This window comes from Bombus affinis, chromosome 6 (assembly GCF_024516045.1).
Source record: "Bombus affinis isolate iyBomAffi1 chromosome 6, iyBomAffi1.2, whole genome shotgun sequence".
NCBI lineage: Eukaryota > Metazoa > Arthropoda > Insecta > Hymenoptera > Apidae > Bombus > Bombus affinis.
The window spans coordinates 8,147,738-8,168,085 of NC_066349.1; the positions used below are offsets into that span (position 1 = coordinate 8,147,738).

General features: G+C 34.7%; 1 protein-coding gene across 3 annotated transcripts in view; it reads right to left on the minus strand.

Annotated features, from left to right (window-relative positions):
* Positions 1 to 20,348, minus strand: part of LOC126917620 (carbonic anhydrase-related protein 10) — a 228,340-nt gene that overhangs the window by 33,251 nt on the left and 174,741 nt on the right. For all 3 annotated transcript variants that reach the window (XM_050724695.1, XM_050724696.1, XM_050724697.1), the window contains exon 4: positions 19,201 to 19,392. In XM_050724695.1, the coding sequence (XP_050580652.1) occupies positions 19,201 to 19,392 (192 nt within the window). The remainder of the gene's footprint in view (positions 1 to 19,200; positions 19,393 to 20,348) is intronic.

The window sequence follows — 20,348 nt, forward strand, 5'->3', positions numbered from 1 at the left end:
TTTGTTACCACCACTGCATAATCACCGGGTCGAAACACTGGAAATCCGCAAGCGAAGCCAGAATTACGTATTAGAACGCTTTAAACACTCGCTTTGAAGGATGGAAACCGCATTCACACGTGTATGTGTCACATATCTCTGCTCAATTGGTCTACTAGTTCTTTGGAAAAAGCTGCTTCAGCGATTTCGTTCCTGACGACGATGTCGTGATGGGACAGATTGAGCTTTTGTACGGTTATCTGCTTTGCTCAAATTCTTCTGCAGATACTCGTGTGGAGTATGGAATCATACGATAGTCTTGTCCTTTCAGAAATGATCAACGTTAGAACCATCAAACGACTAAAGTATTATTATTTATTTTATTATGATTAATTTATTATTATATTATTCATAAGTGAGACTCGTCGTGGTTATTACGATCAAGTTTGAAATAAATCTAAAAGTATATAAATAAGATGATATTGTAAGCCCAAATGATAAATTGAGATTCATTGGAGCATCAATCAGAGTTAAGAATTAAGAGCTGAGAATTGAGAAAGTTTTATATATCTTCGTATAAATAGTTAACGCGATTGTCGTTTCATTGTTAGATATACCTTTTATTATTTATTGTTTAAAGAAATGACGAATGAAAAGCTTGTGTAAAACATAGTAAATTCCTAAAACATCGTAGTTGAAATTAATTTTCGTATGTATATTAAAGGGTAAGAACATAACATTATACTTGAATTATATGGTAATTTGGTTGTATGATTACTTGAGTAACGTGAATTTGATTGTGGGTTAGAACGAGGTATAAATTGCAGGAAATCGTGTAGAAATATATTATAATTTAGGTTGTATTATGGTGTTTTGCGTAGTAGGTGGGACGTAGGTCGGTCCCTTGTACAGCAACTTGGATCACGCCATGAGTTATGGCATAGTGACCTGGATCGCAACATGTTCTGCTATGTAATGTTTTGGATTACGTTATGAATTATAGGATAGTGATCTGAACTATCCCATAAGCCACGTTATCGTAAGTTAGATCATTGCAGTTTTACAATTTGGTATAAGGAAATTCAATGTGTGTTATAATTAAACTGCGGTTTTTTACGCAAATTCATATTTTTATGAATATAATTAAAAAAGTAGAACCTCGATGGAAAATTAGTTTGCCTATCAAATATTACAGAAAGCACTATACTTTGGATGTTTTATACATTTTCTCATGTTATATGCATTCTATACAATTTTGCACGTGCAAATTCTTTATAAATACATCAGAATACGAGATCTAGTTATAATTTAACACGTTCCATTTTATTGTGAATTATGAACAATATATTTCATGAACACATTTACTTTTTACGGAATTTGTTTTACGAAGTAATTTGTGTATTAGTAAGAATTAGTAATAAAAAAAATAAAAAATTTGAAAGGGAATAATTTGTTTATGATTATTATGTGAATACGCGTGGCAATTAATACGTTTATGGCGTAATGGAAACTATTTTCAATTTCTCCAAGTTTCACTCCCCCCCCCCCCCCAAAAAGAAAAGAAAGCAAATGATAATAGAAAACAGATACCTTCAACTCTTAAACCTCCGATTCTTTTTGAAAAGAAACTAATTTCAAATGTAAAAAAATGAAAAATCGAATACACTTGAAAGAAACAATTTAGAAAAAATCTCCAATAAATATAAATATAGATATCCAATTTCTTAAAATAGAAAAGAACAAATTCTCTAACCTTTATTTAAAAACACTGATAGTAGTTAAGACGATATGTAAAATCGCTGACAAATTTCTTAACGTTTGGATTTCGCGGAAAATTCTCAACCGTGTCTACTGGAGGAAATTCGCGACGGCTTGAGGTTTGAAGGATAATTCGTGCGTTAGAGACGCGGCGTCGTCGCGTCACGACGTTCCTGCGGCCTATGGGCATGCCATCAGGATTTCTGGCACAATGCTGTATTCCAGCGTGATAGATATACAGCTGTAATCCCACGCGTTCATCCCCTTCGTCTCTCTCTCTCTCTCTCTCTCTCTCTCTCTCTCACCCTCTCTCCCTAGCTATATTAACTCACGAGTGCTGCGTACACGTACGGCACTCGCGTACCACCCTATACATCTACCAACGCGACAATGCATAGCGAGCTCGAGGGTGCGCGTGCATTAATATGTAGATGCGCGTGTACGTGTACCCGTTGGGATTTCCACATTCATATGTAGATGCGTACAAGTAAACCGGTTTAATTCGTGAAAAAAGTCGGAACAAGCTTATTATCGACGTTAAATCGTATTAACAATTTCATTTGATCGTAATATATGGCAGTTAAGTTTTTGTTACAATTGCGGTTTATCGGTTTTGATACAGATATCGACGGTTTATGATGGAATAGGAAATGGTTTCTAACGATTTGTATCGATTGGAATGATTAGCGATGGGCTATAGTACGAGATGATGAATTAAACGTAAGTCACATCAAATGATTTAATTTCTGTAAAAAATTATCAAAATATTATGAAATCGTATTTCTGGTTTATAGGTCGCGACAAATATCGAGTTAACGATTTATCATTATTGCAACGAGCCAATGTTAAGTGCGACGTTTAAAGTGCGACTGTTTCACACGAATTTTACAGCAATTCTTTTTTTCTATAGAATAATATGATAATGTAAAACTTGCTGGAGCCTTCGTGCTTTTTTTCACGAAGACTCCCCCTTTTCACCAAGCACAATCGACAACCAACGAAATTCACGATAACAACGACTTTCCATTCGTATCGACTGAAATAGGGAGAAGTTACGACAACAAAGGGCCCTTCAAAGGGTGGCTTTCGATAAACTGTTTCGATGGACGAACTCGTTAAACAACGATTCAACCGAGGAACACGGAGGCGTCGATTCATTAGTCAATTTCTTCCGGGTAAACTTCGTGAAAGAAAAACGGAGATAAGAGAAAGAAGGAAGAGAAGGAGAGAGGGAGAGAAAAAGGAGAAGAAAATATTACCTAAGGACGTAGAATTGAAGGGAGAAGTTGATTTCCCCGCAAGTTCACCGTGAACTTCGGTTGGTTTGCGTCGGTGAGGAGGAAAAAATCGAGGTGTTCTCGAGTTGACGGCCTTTTAACACCGGCCGGAAGTAAGAGTGCCACTCCTGACAACAGACAATTGCAACGCGACGAGAGTCGTTCAACTATAAACGACCACTACAATTACGAGGAACGCGCAGCCACGCTCTCTCGACTGGTTAACGTTCTGCGCGGAATAATTAAGCAAATTTGCGCCGACGTTTCTGATTTAACTTCTACCGGCGGTCGCGTGGGCGAATTTGTCCGTGCTTTCCGCCCTCTAGTGTCGCGAGAAGAATCGCGGAAATAGTCTGGAGCACGTGGTTTCCCGAGTACATGCCTGCTAGACTAACGAGTCGAGTTTCCCACGACAAACAATCGATAATAGAATTGTATGAAATTACAACGCGTTGATGGCTTCCTGCAAATAGAGCTATTTATCATAAAAATTTTATAATTGCTACAAGATATTTTATATTACTGCAAGATTCATAAATACTACAAGATACGATGAACGTTATATAAAAATACGATTGAATTAACTTTCCTAGGAATATCAAATAAAAAACTTTCAGAATTGTTAGACAACTGATAGATCGATTAAATATTTCGGGAATAAAGACTTAATTCGATAACGAAAGTTACGAATACTTTTCGTGGAAGTTTGGTATTCGTATTTTTCGTGAACAAGAGTGGCTCTAGTTAATTATAAACCGATGACACGATTTCCAGTAATAATACCGCGATAGTTGGTTACTTTCGACGATAATCCTCTCTTACGTTATTATCTGGCATTTGCATCGGAAAGATTAAACCGTGAAGTTAAATTACATACTGTGTGAGAGATAGGAGGTGAGAGGTAAAGAGCGAGAGCAGTAAAATCAGAATACTCTCGATAACGGGCTCGCGTGCGATAACGCATATTGTGCTGATGAATTGCTCGCATACCTTTATCTACACACAGAGAATACCTTTCTACAAATCGTTGATTATTCGACAAAACATTTGGCGCAGGCGTCATGGTTGTTGGGATCATTACTGAAGTGTAAATCGAGAAGTATTCACAGTAATTTATGCAATATGCTGGATAGAGCCACACTGATTTTGTGTTTCGAGATAAATTTATCCGTAAATACCAGAAATTATTGCATACTGGATTATGTAATAATGTTACATTTTTTTAAAGGATCATTTTTTTAAAAGAATATTGTTATTTTCATATAAGATCATTTAATTAACGATGTAAGAAAATGTCAGTAGTATTTTTATTTATAAGTTGGGAATAAAGCTACCTTAATATTATAAACGTTTATCTACAATATGACAAACATTCAATGAATAAAATATTCAGTTAATACAAATGATCTTAAGTAATTGATCTGTATACATTATTTCATTATTCTGTTATTTTCTGCTAGTGTATTAAATAGATTATTTATTATAAGATTGTCTGTACTACCTTTATAACTATAGAACTTCGTGTATAAATTGAACTAATTATATCAATTAATTGATCTTAATCTAGTTATTTATTTGGACTTTACTAATTTCCAGTAATAGGCGACTGTTTCTATAATGGCGAGTCGAAGAAGATTCAGAAAACTTTTAAACAACGAATTAATCAGATTTCTTCTCTTTCTAAAAATTCGTTAAAATACTCGAAATTTGGTCCAACTAATTTCCCAACAATATAATGGTAATACGTATGTAGAAGAAGAAGATTCAGAAAATCTCTGAACGACAGATTAATCAACTTTTCCAGTAAAATACTGGGCAGTTGAACGATTTTTACGAGATTCCCAGTTGTACGTTCGCGTAGAAATTAAACCAATTATGCCTGTCAATTTGCGTCCTCCGCGGTACCATAATAATAGCACTCGAATCCCGTCGCACGCTGTTTGATCATTACGGAGGCATGCCGGCTGTCATGCTTCTCGTAAATACCTACGGTCATCAAAAGGGTCCTCAGAATCCCGCAGCGCCGATTTCCATAGCCATTGATCTATTCTGAACCCAATGCTAGAATTAACCGATCGATTGGCCACCCTGCATTTCGGATCCGCGACTGCCATCGACTGGAACGCGACTAATTACATTCGCGATTCACGTTAAACCCCTTTGTTGTTCGTTTTCGATCTAATCGCCTCGCGGATTCTGTTTGATTTTTCTCTAATTCCTATTCCACATCATTTTTATAATTCTTTCGTGCATATCCTTGTTGATTCGGTTCGATTAGCAAATTAATGGGTAGATTGTTTTATAGTAAGAAATTTCGGATAGCGGGGTATTGTAATATTTCATTTAATATCACTAGTATTGTTGGGTTAACTCCGATTTCAGCTGGATTATTTAATTTTAAGCTTAACTTTTGTTTTATTTCATGTCTTATGTCTTATGTAATTTTGCATGTCGTTTAGAAATAGATTTTTAGATAGATTTTTTTTAGATAGAAAATAGATTCTTTCGTAGTGAGAAATTTGGAATTGTGGAGTATTACAAGATTTAACAAAGAAGAAGAATTTAAAGATTCGCCAGATTCGCCTAAGTTATCTGATATTAGGGAAAATAGTTTTTATATTCGTATGTATTTTATCATCAAAATACGCATCGTATATGTTATGTAATAACGTAAAAATAAACGTAATAACTAAAAAAAGTTGATATTTTATAACGTTAATTTTCACATCAACCAAATGGTACAGCACTCATCATGGATCACTTTGAATCATTCAATTTAATCACGATAAGAAAAAAAGGACGTCGGGCGTACACCAGGTTGAAAGAGGTGGAATTTAACGACAAAATCGAGTTCCTTGGAGCATCTTGAGCCGAGGATTTCGTGTGTCTGATGGAATTTCCTCGAGAATGGCCAGGGAAGCTTCCCATTCGTGCCCAACCATACACAGCCATGGTCTCAGGTTCTCTGACCTACTTGCGTGCCCGAAAGAGGCGATTTTCGGATTCTATGGCACGTCTTGCTTTTTCCACGCAAAGATACACCGTAGAAACCCGTATGGGGAACCATTTCTCCGACGAAAAATGTTACCATGCGATAGAGCCCCGTCTTCTTATTGCACGCAGCACTGCCACGAAGTTTCAGCTCAATCTTCGACGAAAAATTGAATGCCGATACGAACGAAAGTCCGAATGAAATACATTTTCCTCGTGTGATCCTTCAATGCAGAAACTTTCTCACATTCCGTGAAAATTCTCCGCTATATATAGAATGCGAGTGTTTTTCTAGAGGAATTTATTGTACTGTCTGTATTACGCGAAGATTACAGCAGAAGAATATGATAAACTGATGTTACATTTATCAATTAATAATTTTCTTTAACTCGGTGCATTTCTATCGAATGTATTTCAGTATTTCGAAACACCAAATTTCTGGTCAGTAATGTATATCTTAAATTTATTTATTACGATAATTATTATAATCAAAAACAAGGAAGCATGGTACTTAATGTAATACTTAAAAAGCTGATACTTTAAAATTCCAGGGAATCGTATACAAAACATTGTCAGTGAATCCTTGACGTCATTTGCTACGAATATATTTATCACATTTCATAATTTCCAATCTATTTTTCAAACGTTCTCTGAACTTCCTAATCAACTCGTAATAGTAATCGTATAATGGAAAAAGTTTATTTAAAAATGGAAACATTCCTTTGCTGATAATACAATCCAAAATTCATAAAAACCGATCGTACATCTTTTTCACGATTTCATAGTGGCCTGAAGATGAAACGAACGGTATGGAAGTACAGGTGACGAATGGAGGGAGATCACGTCGAGCCGTGAAGTAATGAAAAGGTTGAAGTGCGGCCAACAATTATAGCTGAGCATTCTCGATGAGCAGCATCGGGTGCTTTCAATGCGCCATGAATCAACGCCAGTCAACGGCATTTACCACCGACCGCATTCCTCCGCGTTAAGCACATCCCCATCCACTTTTATCATTCATTTCTCGTTGCAACTATTTACGCTTTTCCTTTTAGCGTTTCACTTATCTTTTACCGTGTTGCTTTTTACTTCCCGTGAATTTATAACCATCCTTTCCTCTCCACATTTTTCCTTTTTATTTTATAAAAATATCATTTTAGCGAGTCGAAGCTGGAAAAGGGTAAAATATTTTTGACAAACTAGATTTCATAGTGGAGATTGACGGTCGCTAATGAGAGAAAAGGCTTTTCAAAAAGGCTTTTTCGGATTGCTTTGGACATCATATTTTAATAACCGTAATGAACGTAATTCATCTCATAGGGTGTAAAATTTGAGAAAACTTTTTGAATAATTTTGATATTTTCTATAGTTATAATTACTAATGTAGGTACATTAGTAATTAAGTGGACAAAATATTCTGAAATTAGATTTAATATTTTGTTCATTAATATTTTAGTATTTTATTCCAATGGTGTGTTAATCAAACACCATATTTTAATAATTCTAATGAACGTAATTCATCTCATAGGGTGTAAAATTTGAGAAAACTTCTTGAATAATTTTGATATTTTCTATAGTTATAATTACTAATGTAGGTACATTAGTAATTAAGTGGACAAAATATTCTGAAATTAGATTTAATATTTCGTTCATTAATATTTTAGTATTTTATTTCAATAACGTGTTAATCAAACCTACAACCTATGATTTTAATAATTAAAAGATATAAACTACTACCAACCTATAAATTAAACTAATACAAATAACGAGTAACTATTGTAATAAGTAATAGTAATGAACTATTCGAAATGTTCGGTCTACGATGCAGCTTAATTTTCCTGAAACGATCACTGCTTTCCATAATTGGATCGAGGTTTAATTCGATATCAAAGCCACGGATCGTCCACGCTCTGATTTTACGATGACTCGAAGGAAATTAATTTCACGATATTAGACGCGAACGAAACGCGCGGTTACGGAAACCGAATTTCGTTCGAACGCGTTATACACGACGTCGTCCAATTTAACGATCGTATTCTTTTACGAGATCGCTTCGTCGCGAACCGTATAGCTCGCGGTATGTAAATAACGTTTACGGTGAACGAGTATCCGCCACGTTTCCGGATATTACGTCGGGAGGAACGACTTTGAATTGCGATTCGACGTGACCACGCTTCGTCACTCCAGACAACGGAAACGGTTTATTTTACTGGCACATTTTGCTCGTATCAAGAGTTATAAAAGTTTATCCGTACTGATCGCCTATACAAAAAAATAACATTTACATAATGATTTATCAAACGGTAATATTAGTAAATCGGGAAATTAGAAAATTATTTAGGTCATAGAGTGGAAGTCTATTTATTAAAACGTGTGAACATTTTGTAAGTAATTCGATATTTTCATACAATAATGAAAAATTTGATCTTCCATGATGCGAATGAAAAATAAGGAATAGCGGAGAAAACAAGCAATCTCAAATTGTACAAATTGTTTGTCTCTCGATAAGTTCAGATAACTGGGGTTCTACTATAAATTTTTGTTTTGCTATTTTATCATATTGTTAATTCTGACTCAGATTATAATTGTTCTTTGCCAGTTATATTCTAAATAGGTACAGGTTGATAAATAAACTAACGTTTTATACTTATACTTAGTCATAATTTGATTCATTCACCTTTAATATTAATTGTTAAAAGCTATAATTAATATTACAACTTCTTTCTGTCATAAGCTACAGAGAATTAAAATGTGATGTTTCTTGAATTATAAAATATCAGCTGCGAATAGAAATATATATACGATGGCTATTATTTCCATGTAAATTTTTAATCGAGAAGTTCCTCTTTGAATAAGTCTCGCTAGATTGATTGATAATGTTCCGAAATGTTATATAGTAGGTATCGATATCGATGAATTTCGAAGATCGACAATCGCAGAATATTTACATGCAGGTATATATCATATTATAACTGTGTATGTCAATACCAGTATATCGTAAAAAGAACTGGAGTTTGTTCACAGACGGATTTCAAAATTCTATGTGTGTACAACGGACTCATAAATCTTGAAAAATTCTAAACGGATATAGTTTATGAATACAATGTATTTACAATAAAATATACATCCGTTTTACAATCGTTTTAAAACTAAAGAGGCAAATGAATTAAACGAATCAAAATTAGTCCATCTACTTTATATATAATATGTATGTTTGAAATAACAAACTAAGAGATTCGAATGGAAATGAAATAAATCGATCAAAACACTGTCCAATGAAATATTCGTTTTATAAGAATATATTTATTTAAGTTTTCTTTATTTCCGTTAAAATGGAAACGAAAACAAATGTAGATACGAACTACCGTCGCGAAAAATGCGAAAACATTACGAGAATCTGCAAAAAGCGAGGTGTTCTGCATACGTGGATTCTGTATGTACCGTCGAACGTTATCGAATGTTGCGAAAGCGCTCGAAATGTTTGCAGAGGCACGAATGTACTGGATGATATTCACCCGTGCAAAATACACGATTCGATATCAACCATGCATTCGATCTTTCGTCGTTGTTGGTACGATAAATTGTCTCACTTTCTTTCTGATAATCTGTCGAGATTTGCTGTATTTTCTCCATCTTGTTACAGCGAGTATTATTTTATGGGAGAATAAATTCTACAGGAACAATTCATCGATTAGTATAAATTTGTATTATATTTTTCGAACTAGCGTCAGAAAGGATCTTCGTTCTCGAATTTAGTTTTAAGCCAATTTTATCGAAAGGAAGAAAACACGTGTATCTCTACAGAGGTTTTCTAGATAAAAGAAGTCCTGTGGTCTGAGAATTTTTGAGATCGTAAAATAATCACCTTAACAATTCTAATAACTCTAGAACTTGCGCAACTCTGCTACAACACTAATCTAACGCTAAAAATGAAAATAGTGCTAACTCTAGTAAAGAATTTGCCAACTTTGATAACATCGAAATTGTTAAATTCCCGAATTCTCCAAAAATCCACCAACTAACTTCGCAATTCGAGTAATCTGAAAGTTTCTCTAGTTGCACAACTTCTCTTCAAACAGTTCCCAGAACTATTTCCCCCCGATACAGAAGTAATAGAGAGATTTCAAAAATTCCTTCGCGCTGCTAGCACAGTGGATCAATTTTTCCAAAGTTTAGAGTAGAAACGAATCTCGTCGTGTTTCTCTATTCTACGATGGAAACAAAAAGACAATGGTTGCTGCATAGTGCAACGTTCGTAGAATGATAATGAAAGAACGATTAGGATGATCCCTGGCGCGCATTTCTTTTTATTTTTTTCAATTCCAATCGGCCAGCTTTTGATCGAACCGTTCGCGATTTAAAGCAAACAGAGATGGTAATCGGTCTAACCGATACAAACGGGACACGTCTGTATGGGCATCAACCGCAGCTACGGCCAATTTGTACGAGACTGTAAACAAGAACGGCACAAAGCAAATTCCGTGCACCGGATACTGCGAATCCCGGGAAATGATACAGCACCGATCATGCTGATAACTTGAGCGAAAATTACCGTCTCACCAGATACATCGTTTAATAAGAACATACAAACGTGTATCAGGCATGTTTCTTAAATACTGTTAACATAATTTATATACGAGTGAAAATAGGAAAAAGAATGTTATATCATCATCATAATTATTAAACTTTTAACCGTACGATAACACAGAGAGTACAGTTACCGATAATAAAACTGAGAGATGGGTGATTCTTCAAGAAATTACAAATTGAAAATGTGGAACAATTTTTTTTTTTTTTGCTTACGAGCTTTCAGTCTCGGGAAAGATGACTTTGAAAATTTGCTCGTATACATACGCTAACACAAAATTTCTATTGAGATACGTATAATTTTATGTGCTGGATTAGGTTAGATGCGTAGTAGAAATACTTGTATGTGAATATCAACGTGTGGAGGTATGTGTGTGCGTGGCGTCTAGAAAACAGATGAATGTAAACTGTTCAGTTGGTTAACAGTCGGGTATGGAAGAAAATGCTGAGACGCGTACAAGTGTGTATCGATGAATATCTTAGAAATCATCCATTATATAAATATATAATTATTCTAATGTTAATTCCAAGTGTAGGTTTAGTGTTCCTATACCATTATTTCAACTATTAAGATCCACAATTTTCAACAGTTTCAACTTCACATTGTATTAGGTCATCCCATAAGTTCGTGCTGACTTTTGTATATACATTTCATGTGTCGATTTATAAACATACGGCGATAAGGAACCAATGCACTTGAAAAATGGGAAGAAGTTGTACAACGAGAGGAGGATTACATTTTTTCATGAAACTGAAAGGTATGTAAACAATCTTAACATATATAACCGCTCGAAAAACGGCATGAACTTATGGGATGACCTAATACATTAATCTAAGTACATTATGAATTACTTAGGTCTTGCGGAACTTTTCATACCTAAATACCTAACGTAAATCCTGTAAATCGAAAAATTCCTAAAAGTCTGCCCTCTAGGAATTTTTCAAATAATCAAATATTATTTCATAATCGTCGATTAAAATAAATAACTCGTCCCAATTAAAATAATTCAATTTAATTCAAGTCTACCTTTGAATAATTTTTAATGGATATTATCCTTCGTTATGGAACGTCGTTGTATATGTAGAGTGTATCCACAAAGTGATCAAAAGTAAAGAACAGATTACGAGATAAAATGTAATGGATAGAGGGTCAAAGAGCGAGGTGGAGATAACAGAACGGGTTAACCGGGTTTATTGGGACGCTATGGGGACGGAGAGGTGGGATCGCTTTGCTCTATGAGAACCGGAACCAGGTTAGAGCTCAAGTTATAATCTCAGAATTTCGTGATAGAGTATATAGTCCGTCCGCCCGCGGCGAGAATGTCTGTTAACGTATTTACGAAATCCGTCTTCGCTGATTTAATCGTCAAACGGCCATTTACTTTCGTCCCCAGATGCGGCAAATGAAAGTAGTTTCAATTTCAATTTAAATCGCTTTATCATTAAAATCTTCTTCAAACAACTGTAACTACGATTTAATTCACGATGTTACAGAAATATTCAGCTTAACATCTCTCTTCGTACAGAACGAAATTTTATATGGTAAATTTTTATTTAAAATTGAAAACCCAATTTACGATTGTATATTAAAGATGCCAGTCCTATCTATGCGTAAAATTAGGGACAACGAATTTGAATATCTCATAAAGACGAATCTTTAATTCGTGAAGAAGAATTTTTCAATCGAAAACAGAATTTCTCTACTTACAAAATTACCGTCTTTGTTAGATATCAACGATGCTTCGTTAACTATGTTTCGTCTACACAAAAATATTATTTCAATTATTTACTAAACTCTATTTATTATGAGAATACATAATAAATAAGTATATAACGATAATATTAGTTCGATTAAATTTTGCCTTTTACTATTACCTGTCCATATCCTTATTTTTGTCCCCAACTGTATACGAAACCTTGTGGTACAAAAATATCGAAGCAAATCCGTGCGAGACAGCGTCGTGTCGTCTTGTCCGTCGAAAAACGGAAATAGGAGAATAGAAGGCGTGGAAGGGAGACAGCGAGAAGAAGCACGGGTCACGGAGAAGGGCGAAGGGTCTGCTTGAAAGGGCTGGCAGGAGGACAAGGGGATTCGCAGAGCCACGGTACTCGAGCGAGTCTGAACCATTACCGGCATGTTTGAGCGACGAGCCGCTTTGATGCCGAAAGCCTACTCGAGAAGGAGCTGATGGAGTGGCTCGAGTGGCTCCTCGAATGGTCCCTCCTTGTCTCAGCACCTGAACCGGATGTCCACACAGGCGTTCCCGGTTTGAGAGTCACGAATTTATGGCCGGCGTGCTAGACTGAATTAGCCTAGCGCATCGTATTGTCGATTAATTATTGATCCGACTAGTTAGATAGATGGATGGTTTAGACGATGATGATACCGAGTTAAAGATTTTTAAGATTGATTTTGATAAGTTTTGGAATTTTTTACAGAGTGTTTTTAGCAAATGTTTAATACGATCTCTTTTGTGGTGTTAATGATGTAAGAAGAAGTGTTTGCTGTGATATTTGGCACTGAAATACAGTGGCTACCAAAAGTATTTGTAGGTAGCATTATTCTTCAACGAAGAAACGTTTTATAAGTTTTTACCTTTCATTTTCATTTTTGTAATTATATGAAAATGCTGTTAAATCAAACGAAGTTTAATGTTCTTGGGCATAATTAATTAATATGTAGATATTAACGGGAATGATCTATAATATAACAATGAAGAAGCAAATTGAAACTTTCACGATCCAGCCTTTCGAAAATATCAGCTTTCTATCTCTATTAGGACGTCAACGAGCCAGAATGTTGGAAGATAGACGCATCATTCATTCCTTTTTTCTCGGTCGTTTACGAATTCGAACGGCAATCGATTTGCGTGCAGATATGCACAGAGTCCCGGTCGAATAAAAATGGAAATCGCGGAGGCAGTTTACGCCGGGAATCAATGCAATCCCTTTCCAGATTAAAATTTTATTTGCAATTAAACGACGATGGACCAGCTGTGTTTGCCGTCGCAATGATCTACCTTTCTGATAAAACGAGAAACAACAAACGTAAAATGAAATAAAAAAACAGACAGAAAAAAGAAAAGCACATACGACTGGAACAGGTCATGAAGCATGTAATAGTCGATTCATTCGACTTTGTTTCTCGTGATTATTAAAAACAATCAGTGATTCGTTGAGACCGCAGAATCGCGTGTAACTAAATAAATAATTGCGACATGAAGAATCGGAGGGGTCTTAATAGAACTGTAAAATCGGCCTGTCCTTGTTCCCATTGTTACATGAATCTACATGAATATTTTTGAGAACACGCACGTCGAACAGTTACGAATAATAGTTAATGTAAAAGGTAGCTCGGGAACAAGAGTAATTTTTAATCATAATTGCCTTGCGGCTAGCATGATCTTTCGCCATTATTATTGAGCGTAATTACTACTACTTTTCAATATATTAGTTCCGGCCATTAGTGTTTCAAGGTCTCTTCTATTTCCTTAATAAATGGTTTCGTGAGCCTATTCTTTGTTCGAAATTAGTTTACGATTTCTTTAATTCTTTTATATATATAGATAAAAAAACATTTAAAATTACTGAAATAAATTTTTGTTCTATCTTCAACATTATAATATTCTATCATATTAGATAGTCTATTTATAATATTTATATTAATTATTATCGCACAGTTGTAGGACAAAAGTTGTACAAAAAAGCATTACTATAATCGAAAGAGTTAATTAAAATATGTAAAAAAAAATGAAGAAGCGTGGAAGTACGTATATTGATCAATGTTTGTAGATGGTAGCTTTGGAATTATTATGCCAGACCACGCATCCAGTTATGATATGTACTCTCACTGATAGTTAATGATTCAAGGCTGACTCTTGCTACTGGAATTGTTAATGATTCAATATTTATTGACTCGCACTGCCGGTGATTCATTGATATATGCTAAGCTGCATCGTTGTAAAATTTATCGTGCAACGTTTGTTTATGTCAATGGAAGCAGTCTGGCCGTTTATGATTGATTTGTGCTACTGAGCGCGCAGTTGACTTATGCTACTGGGAGTAAAAGAACCGTTCGTATAATATGTATGCGATACAGGAATACGATTATATTCAAGAATCCTGGGATTCGAAATATACAATTGGAAAATTAATTGATTCGAATATGTAGCTTTCAAGATTGGTATCAATTTCTCAACGTCAAAAGTAACAAAACTCATAATGTTACATGAAATTAGTTTCATGTAATTTCCGCAGAATTTCAATTACAGCTAACGTTGATACGTTTAAAGAGCGTGATATATTGACACTCAGATTGATAAATTTAATTCGAAATTATTACGAGTTATCCTATATTTAGAAAATCATGTTTAAAACGAGGATACATGAGAATTCCATTTAGAATTTCGAAGAATTTCTTGCTTCTGTACCAAAATTAATATTCCTTCGCACATTTCTTTCCCTACAGAACGAATTACAATTTTCTTACATATTTAAAGCACTTATGAATACGAAATTACATCATGCTTTTAAGAAATCTTAATTAAGTATTCTTTACTCTCCTTAGTTAATCTACATGTTCATAACCTTTTCACAGAAGAAGGAAATTATTTCTCCCAGCAATTAAAGTCACGTGTATGCACAAAATGAAAATACGTTTCCATTTCTGAAGTTCTATTTAGACAACAATGGGAAACATAATATTCAATGCTATTAAACGTTAATTTCATAAAATATGTACGATATTGTTACAAGAAATAAATTAATCCATTAATTTTGTCCCTTGCACGATTACAATAATAATATTATTGAATGTTTACAAGATACAACTTACAAATTATCAACGATCCAATAATTTTCTTGGGTAATAGCATCAAATTTAACAACGAAACAAATATCAGCTCTGCAGAAAATTTTGCGAACTACAAATCGTTCAAATCTTAAAATTATAAAATAGAAGTTCCTAACCTACAACTTTTGACTTGGCAATTCATTAAGATTATTAGTAGATAAATTATTAGAGGTTCCTGCTGAGGATTAAACGTTTCGACAATTCTCTAATAATTTCTCAGGTTAACTTGAGTTTCTCCAAGTGTCTTAATACTTATGAATGGGAATGTACACAGCCATACATACGCGTACACAGATCTGGAAACGCGACGAGTTGAGGATTTATCATTCAGCGCAGTGGTAGTTCGCCAGTTCATTCGTCAGCGAGAGTTACACGGTCGGCGCGGCGGAAAACAGGTCGGAAAAAGCGCGAAAGAAGGACGCGGTGAAAATGGATGCGGCTGCGGGCCACAAGCACGGCCGCTGATTGCGCCGCGTCCCGCTCGCACCTGCTCGCGTGTGGATTTCGGATTTGCTGCGTGCAAACACGCAGCGTTGCCGCTGAATTATGTGCTCGATTAACCTCGAATCGATTTCAACCGCGTCGCAGCCGCGTTGATTCGAAAATAATTGTTTTCCGGCTTATGATCCATTCGGGCAACTTCTTTCTGTGTGGTTTGACGTCGTTTGATCCGGTTTGTTCATGTCAAATGTGGGAATTCTAAGATGTAATATGAGTTATATCGACAGTGAAAAAAGTTAGTTGCAAGTTCGAATTACGTTTGAAGAGCTATGAACGTGTGTAAGATGGTTTGAAGGGCAGTTGAAGTGGAAAATCGTTTGTTTCTACTTCTTTTTATTTTTTTGCTGATTCAGCAAGATAGTGTTGTAATATTGGTATTGACATTTCTTTGATTTTCATATGTTTTTTTGTATTTAATAGTAGAAAGATTAGTGGGATTATTTTAACCCATTAATAAAATTAATCATTTTTATCAGCGAGTATATTCATTCGCAAACTTTTGGTTTGTAAAGGAAAATGAATGGCTTTCTACGTTTCATTTAAAATAGTAATAGATTATTTGTATAAGATACAATAAAAATATGTTTAAGGGGAATAAAGGAAAAGAAAAAAGAAATTACCATTGACTACTTATGTTTGGCGAATATGGTTTCGTATGGTATATAAATGAATTCGTTAGTGAATACAATGAATGACGGAGATAAAGTGTTATCAAATTTTTGGATATTTGCATGGAGATTATTTGGATATTTCCATTTGATCATGCGGCACTGTATTTACTTTCGTTGGAATTTTATCGAGAATCCGATATTAATTTCATCGAAATAGGTAGTGAGACGCGAAATATCAATCGGTAGAATACTGTGTGCGCATATTAATACTGCACCGTATTTATATCATCTGTACAATTTTAGGATAGCATCGAGTGAGATAATTACTGGTTTTTAAAGATGCATGAGATTATAAGTGTTACAAGTTGCTTTCTCAAAGGCCAATGAAATTATTTAATTATTTTTTTCTTTAATTAAATGGTCCTGAATGCGAGACGATCTTTTCTCCCTCGTATTTTTAAGATGGATCTTTGTCATTTAAATAATTTTCTTTCTACTTTCTGTCTGTCACGTTATCATTGTTCGTTCGTTACTTTGTTTCATTTTTTTTAAATTATACTTAACAGTTTAAGAAAATAATATATGTGCAATTCGTGTTTTATGTAGTAAAATTGTGTATCTTGTGGATTAATGTATAACGTGTTGGATTATTGAAAATCTCTCGATAAAAAAAAATTATCATTGTCGATGTATCAGTAAAGAACGAACTCCAAAATCTTATGGAAAATATACGTTTACGAGTAAAATATCAAATACATTAATTCCACTAACATCATAGCCTAATTTAGAAGTCAAAGGTGACCCGCAGGAAAAGTAACTTTTATATTTTTCCGCCACGGGGAACAAAATCGTGGAAACGAGCGTGTTGCCTTCTACACTAATTAAAATCGAGAAGTCGTGGAGGACGGGCAACGTAGCTCGACGATATTCTTTCGCGGTTCGCCGACCGTCCAGGAGAAGAGAATTGGGTCGCACATGGAGAGGGTCTGCTTGCCGGCAGGATGAGCAGGTCGCAGTTAATTGGGTCATCGTCACGTCGCGTTTAACGAATGTTTAATTTGTCTCGTTACGAAGTCGGCTCCGTGATTAATTTCGATTAACTACGCTGTCAGGTTCCTGCGTCCTGGTTGCACCCTTAACCTTGTCCATGATTCGTTGATGACTCTCGTTACGAATATCAGAGATCTCTCTAATATTTTTTAAGCTGTTTTGTACTTTCAACCTAGTGTAGTTAGCATTTTATTTATTTAGGAGTGTTCATTTTAATATTGGGAATATGAAAATTAATAATTGATACAAAATATGATAGTTTAATTTTAATATAATGGCGTGTTAATTAAATATGGCAATACAACGTCGAACAGATAGAGTAAAATTTGACAAAATTAGTTTATGGATTTTATTGTACATCGTTTTAATTATTTTCGTAGAACACCCGGTGCCTACATGTCCTGCATACTTTAATTACACTTTCTCGAATTCTAAAGTGGTCCAACCATATGTCATTTGATAATTTACTACCTCGCGTCTTTCTTCATCCCATAGCTCCGACACGCTGTGTGATTTTGAATTTCGTCAGAATGCAATTTTTAGGCAATAAGCAAGAACGACCATGGGACCAGCAACGCGTAAAAAAAAAGTGGACAGACAAAAATTGCCTACCATTTGTTCTGTTGGAGCGGCACAGTAAAAAAAAAAAAAAAAAAAAAAAAAAAGAAAGATGAAAACAGGAAACAACTGAATTTACTTTTTCAACGTTAAACTGAAAGTGGAAAGAGAGACACGAAAAAGATTCGTTTCGATGATTTCGATTTCCACATTGAAGCGAAGGCTCATGATAATATATAATTAAAAGCAGATGGACTGACAGATTTTCAACGAGAACCATCAATATTGAGTCGAGAATGATCAACATGGTCAATGTCGGTGAAAAATTCAGTGACTTTAAAATTTTTCGCTTAACAAATAATTTCCCATCGTACGTTAAATACGTTATTCCTAATTTATATTTTATTTTCGTTCGAATGAATTTCCTCTATTTTTCTATTCCATGATTTTATTTTGTACAGAATAAAACAGTGATATTGTTTGAAATTAGATTCGTTTCATAGCTTAAGTGATATGAAATCGTTTCTTTCTCTGTTCTGTTATTTTTTCCTGTTTCTTTTCCCAATTTCATGACCGGATTTTATCAAGTTTCACCGGACTGCAGATATTAAATTCCGCGTACGACCGAAGTCTCTGGAATTTCGACTTTTCAACCGGCGGCCATAAAATTGTTAACGAATTTCGCTACGTTTTGCCCGACATTCTTTTCCGGTTTGTCAAGTGATCATTTTTGATTTTTATCATTTCAATCGTTTCTAGAAAATAGAAATAGATTTCAACGATTTTTGTGCACGAACAATATGTGTTTGCCGGTGTAATATTTAGCTACGGTTTAGGAATATAATATTCTCTCTTCATAATTTTGTACCTTGCATATTTTAATAAATTCTTATAATCACTTTTTTATGAACAATCTTATAATTCTTCTTCTCTGGTAAGTTTTCAGCTAAATTTCATTTATAATAAATATTCTTCCAATGGCAATCGTTCTCGCGAAATGGAATACGCTCGCGTTTAATTTCTTAAACCTTTTACTCACCTCTGCAGGAAAAGCGTAATTGTTAATGCGATGCTCCGATCCGTAATCGTTATCCATTCCATAGTGTATGTAGATCTCTTCGAATTGATAATGATAGGCGAGTGGGCCACCTGTTATATTGACTCGCACCTTCGCTTCCCGATCCGCTCTGAATACTAGGAACTGACCGGTGTTGTATAAATGCCCGGAAACCTGAAAACGAAATCAATTCGAAATCTTACTCGTTGCCGTAATCGATCTACCATTCTATCATTAGCCAACTTGTTGTTAAGGTTCTACTTTAAACTGGATTAAATGTGAAAAGGTGTTGCCTCGACTAGAATGGTCTTATAATGGCAATTCATTGTATTTTCAATAAATATTTTAAAATATTCCATTTCTGAAATTCCAAATTACAAATATGATTCAAACGGAATTAAAATAATTACAACCGAACAAAAATGGAAACTAAAGCCACTGTAAACGAATCTGTATGATAAATTAACATCGTTGATTATTTATACTATGAATTTATTAAAACGCACTAGGCAGAAAATTATTCACTGCTGTTTAGATATAAAGTAACATCAACGTATTTAATTATATTCACAATGTAAAATTAACGTAATATTTTTGTAATCTAGTTGTATCCGACCGATTTTATCAAGCAGGAAAAGCAAACACGGTTCCTGGCAAATCAAAATGTACTAAAACCGTTGGAAATGATAGTCGCGTTTGCCATCGATCGAAATCTCGAAAAGGAACGTTTCTTCCATCACTTTCATAACTTTACTGCCTGATAAATTTCTTGTAACTTCGATTTTCCCCCTCTCGTTTCCATATTGTCGACTGGAAACTTTCTCACTCCGCAGCCACAGTTTTCTCGCTCCGTTCCATTTGCTTTTCAACCTAAATATTTTCTACAGTTTGAAATTCGATAAATCCATTTCCACAAGGATACGGTAATTTACGTAAATTTCCATGAAAAATTCCTCACGATATTTTAACGGAAAATATAAGTATAAACGTCAAACGAGCACGTTTCCTCTTTCTTCCTGGTTTCGCGTTATAAACCGTAATTACGAATGGCGTTTTCCTTTCAACGAAACTGAATAAAAGTCGCGATGGTAACGCGATGAAAAACCGGGGGCCCGAAGAATACGCCACAG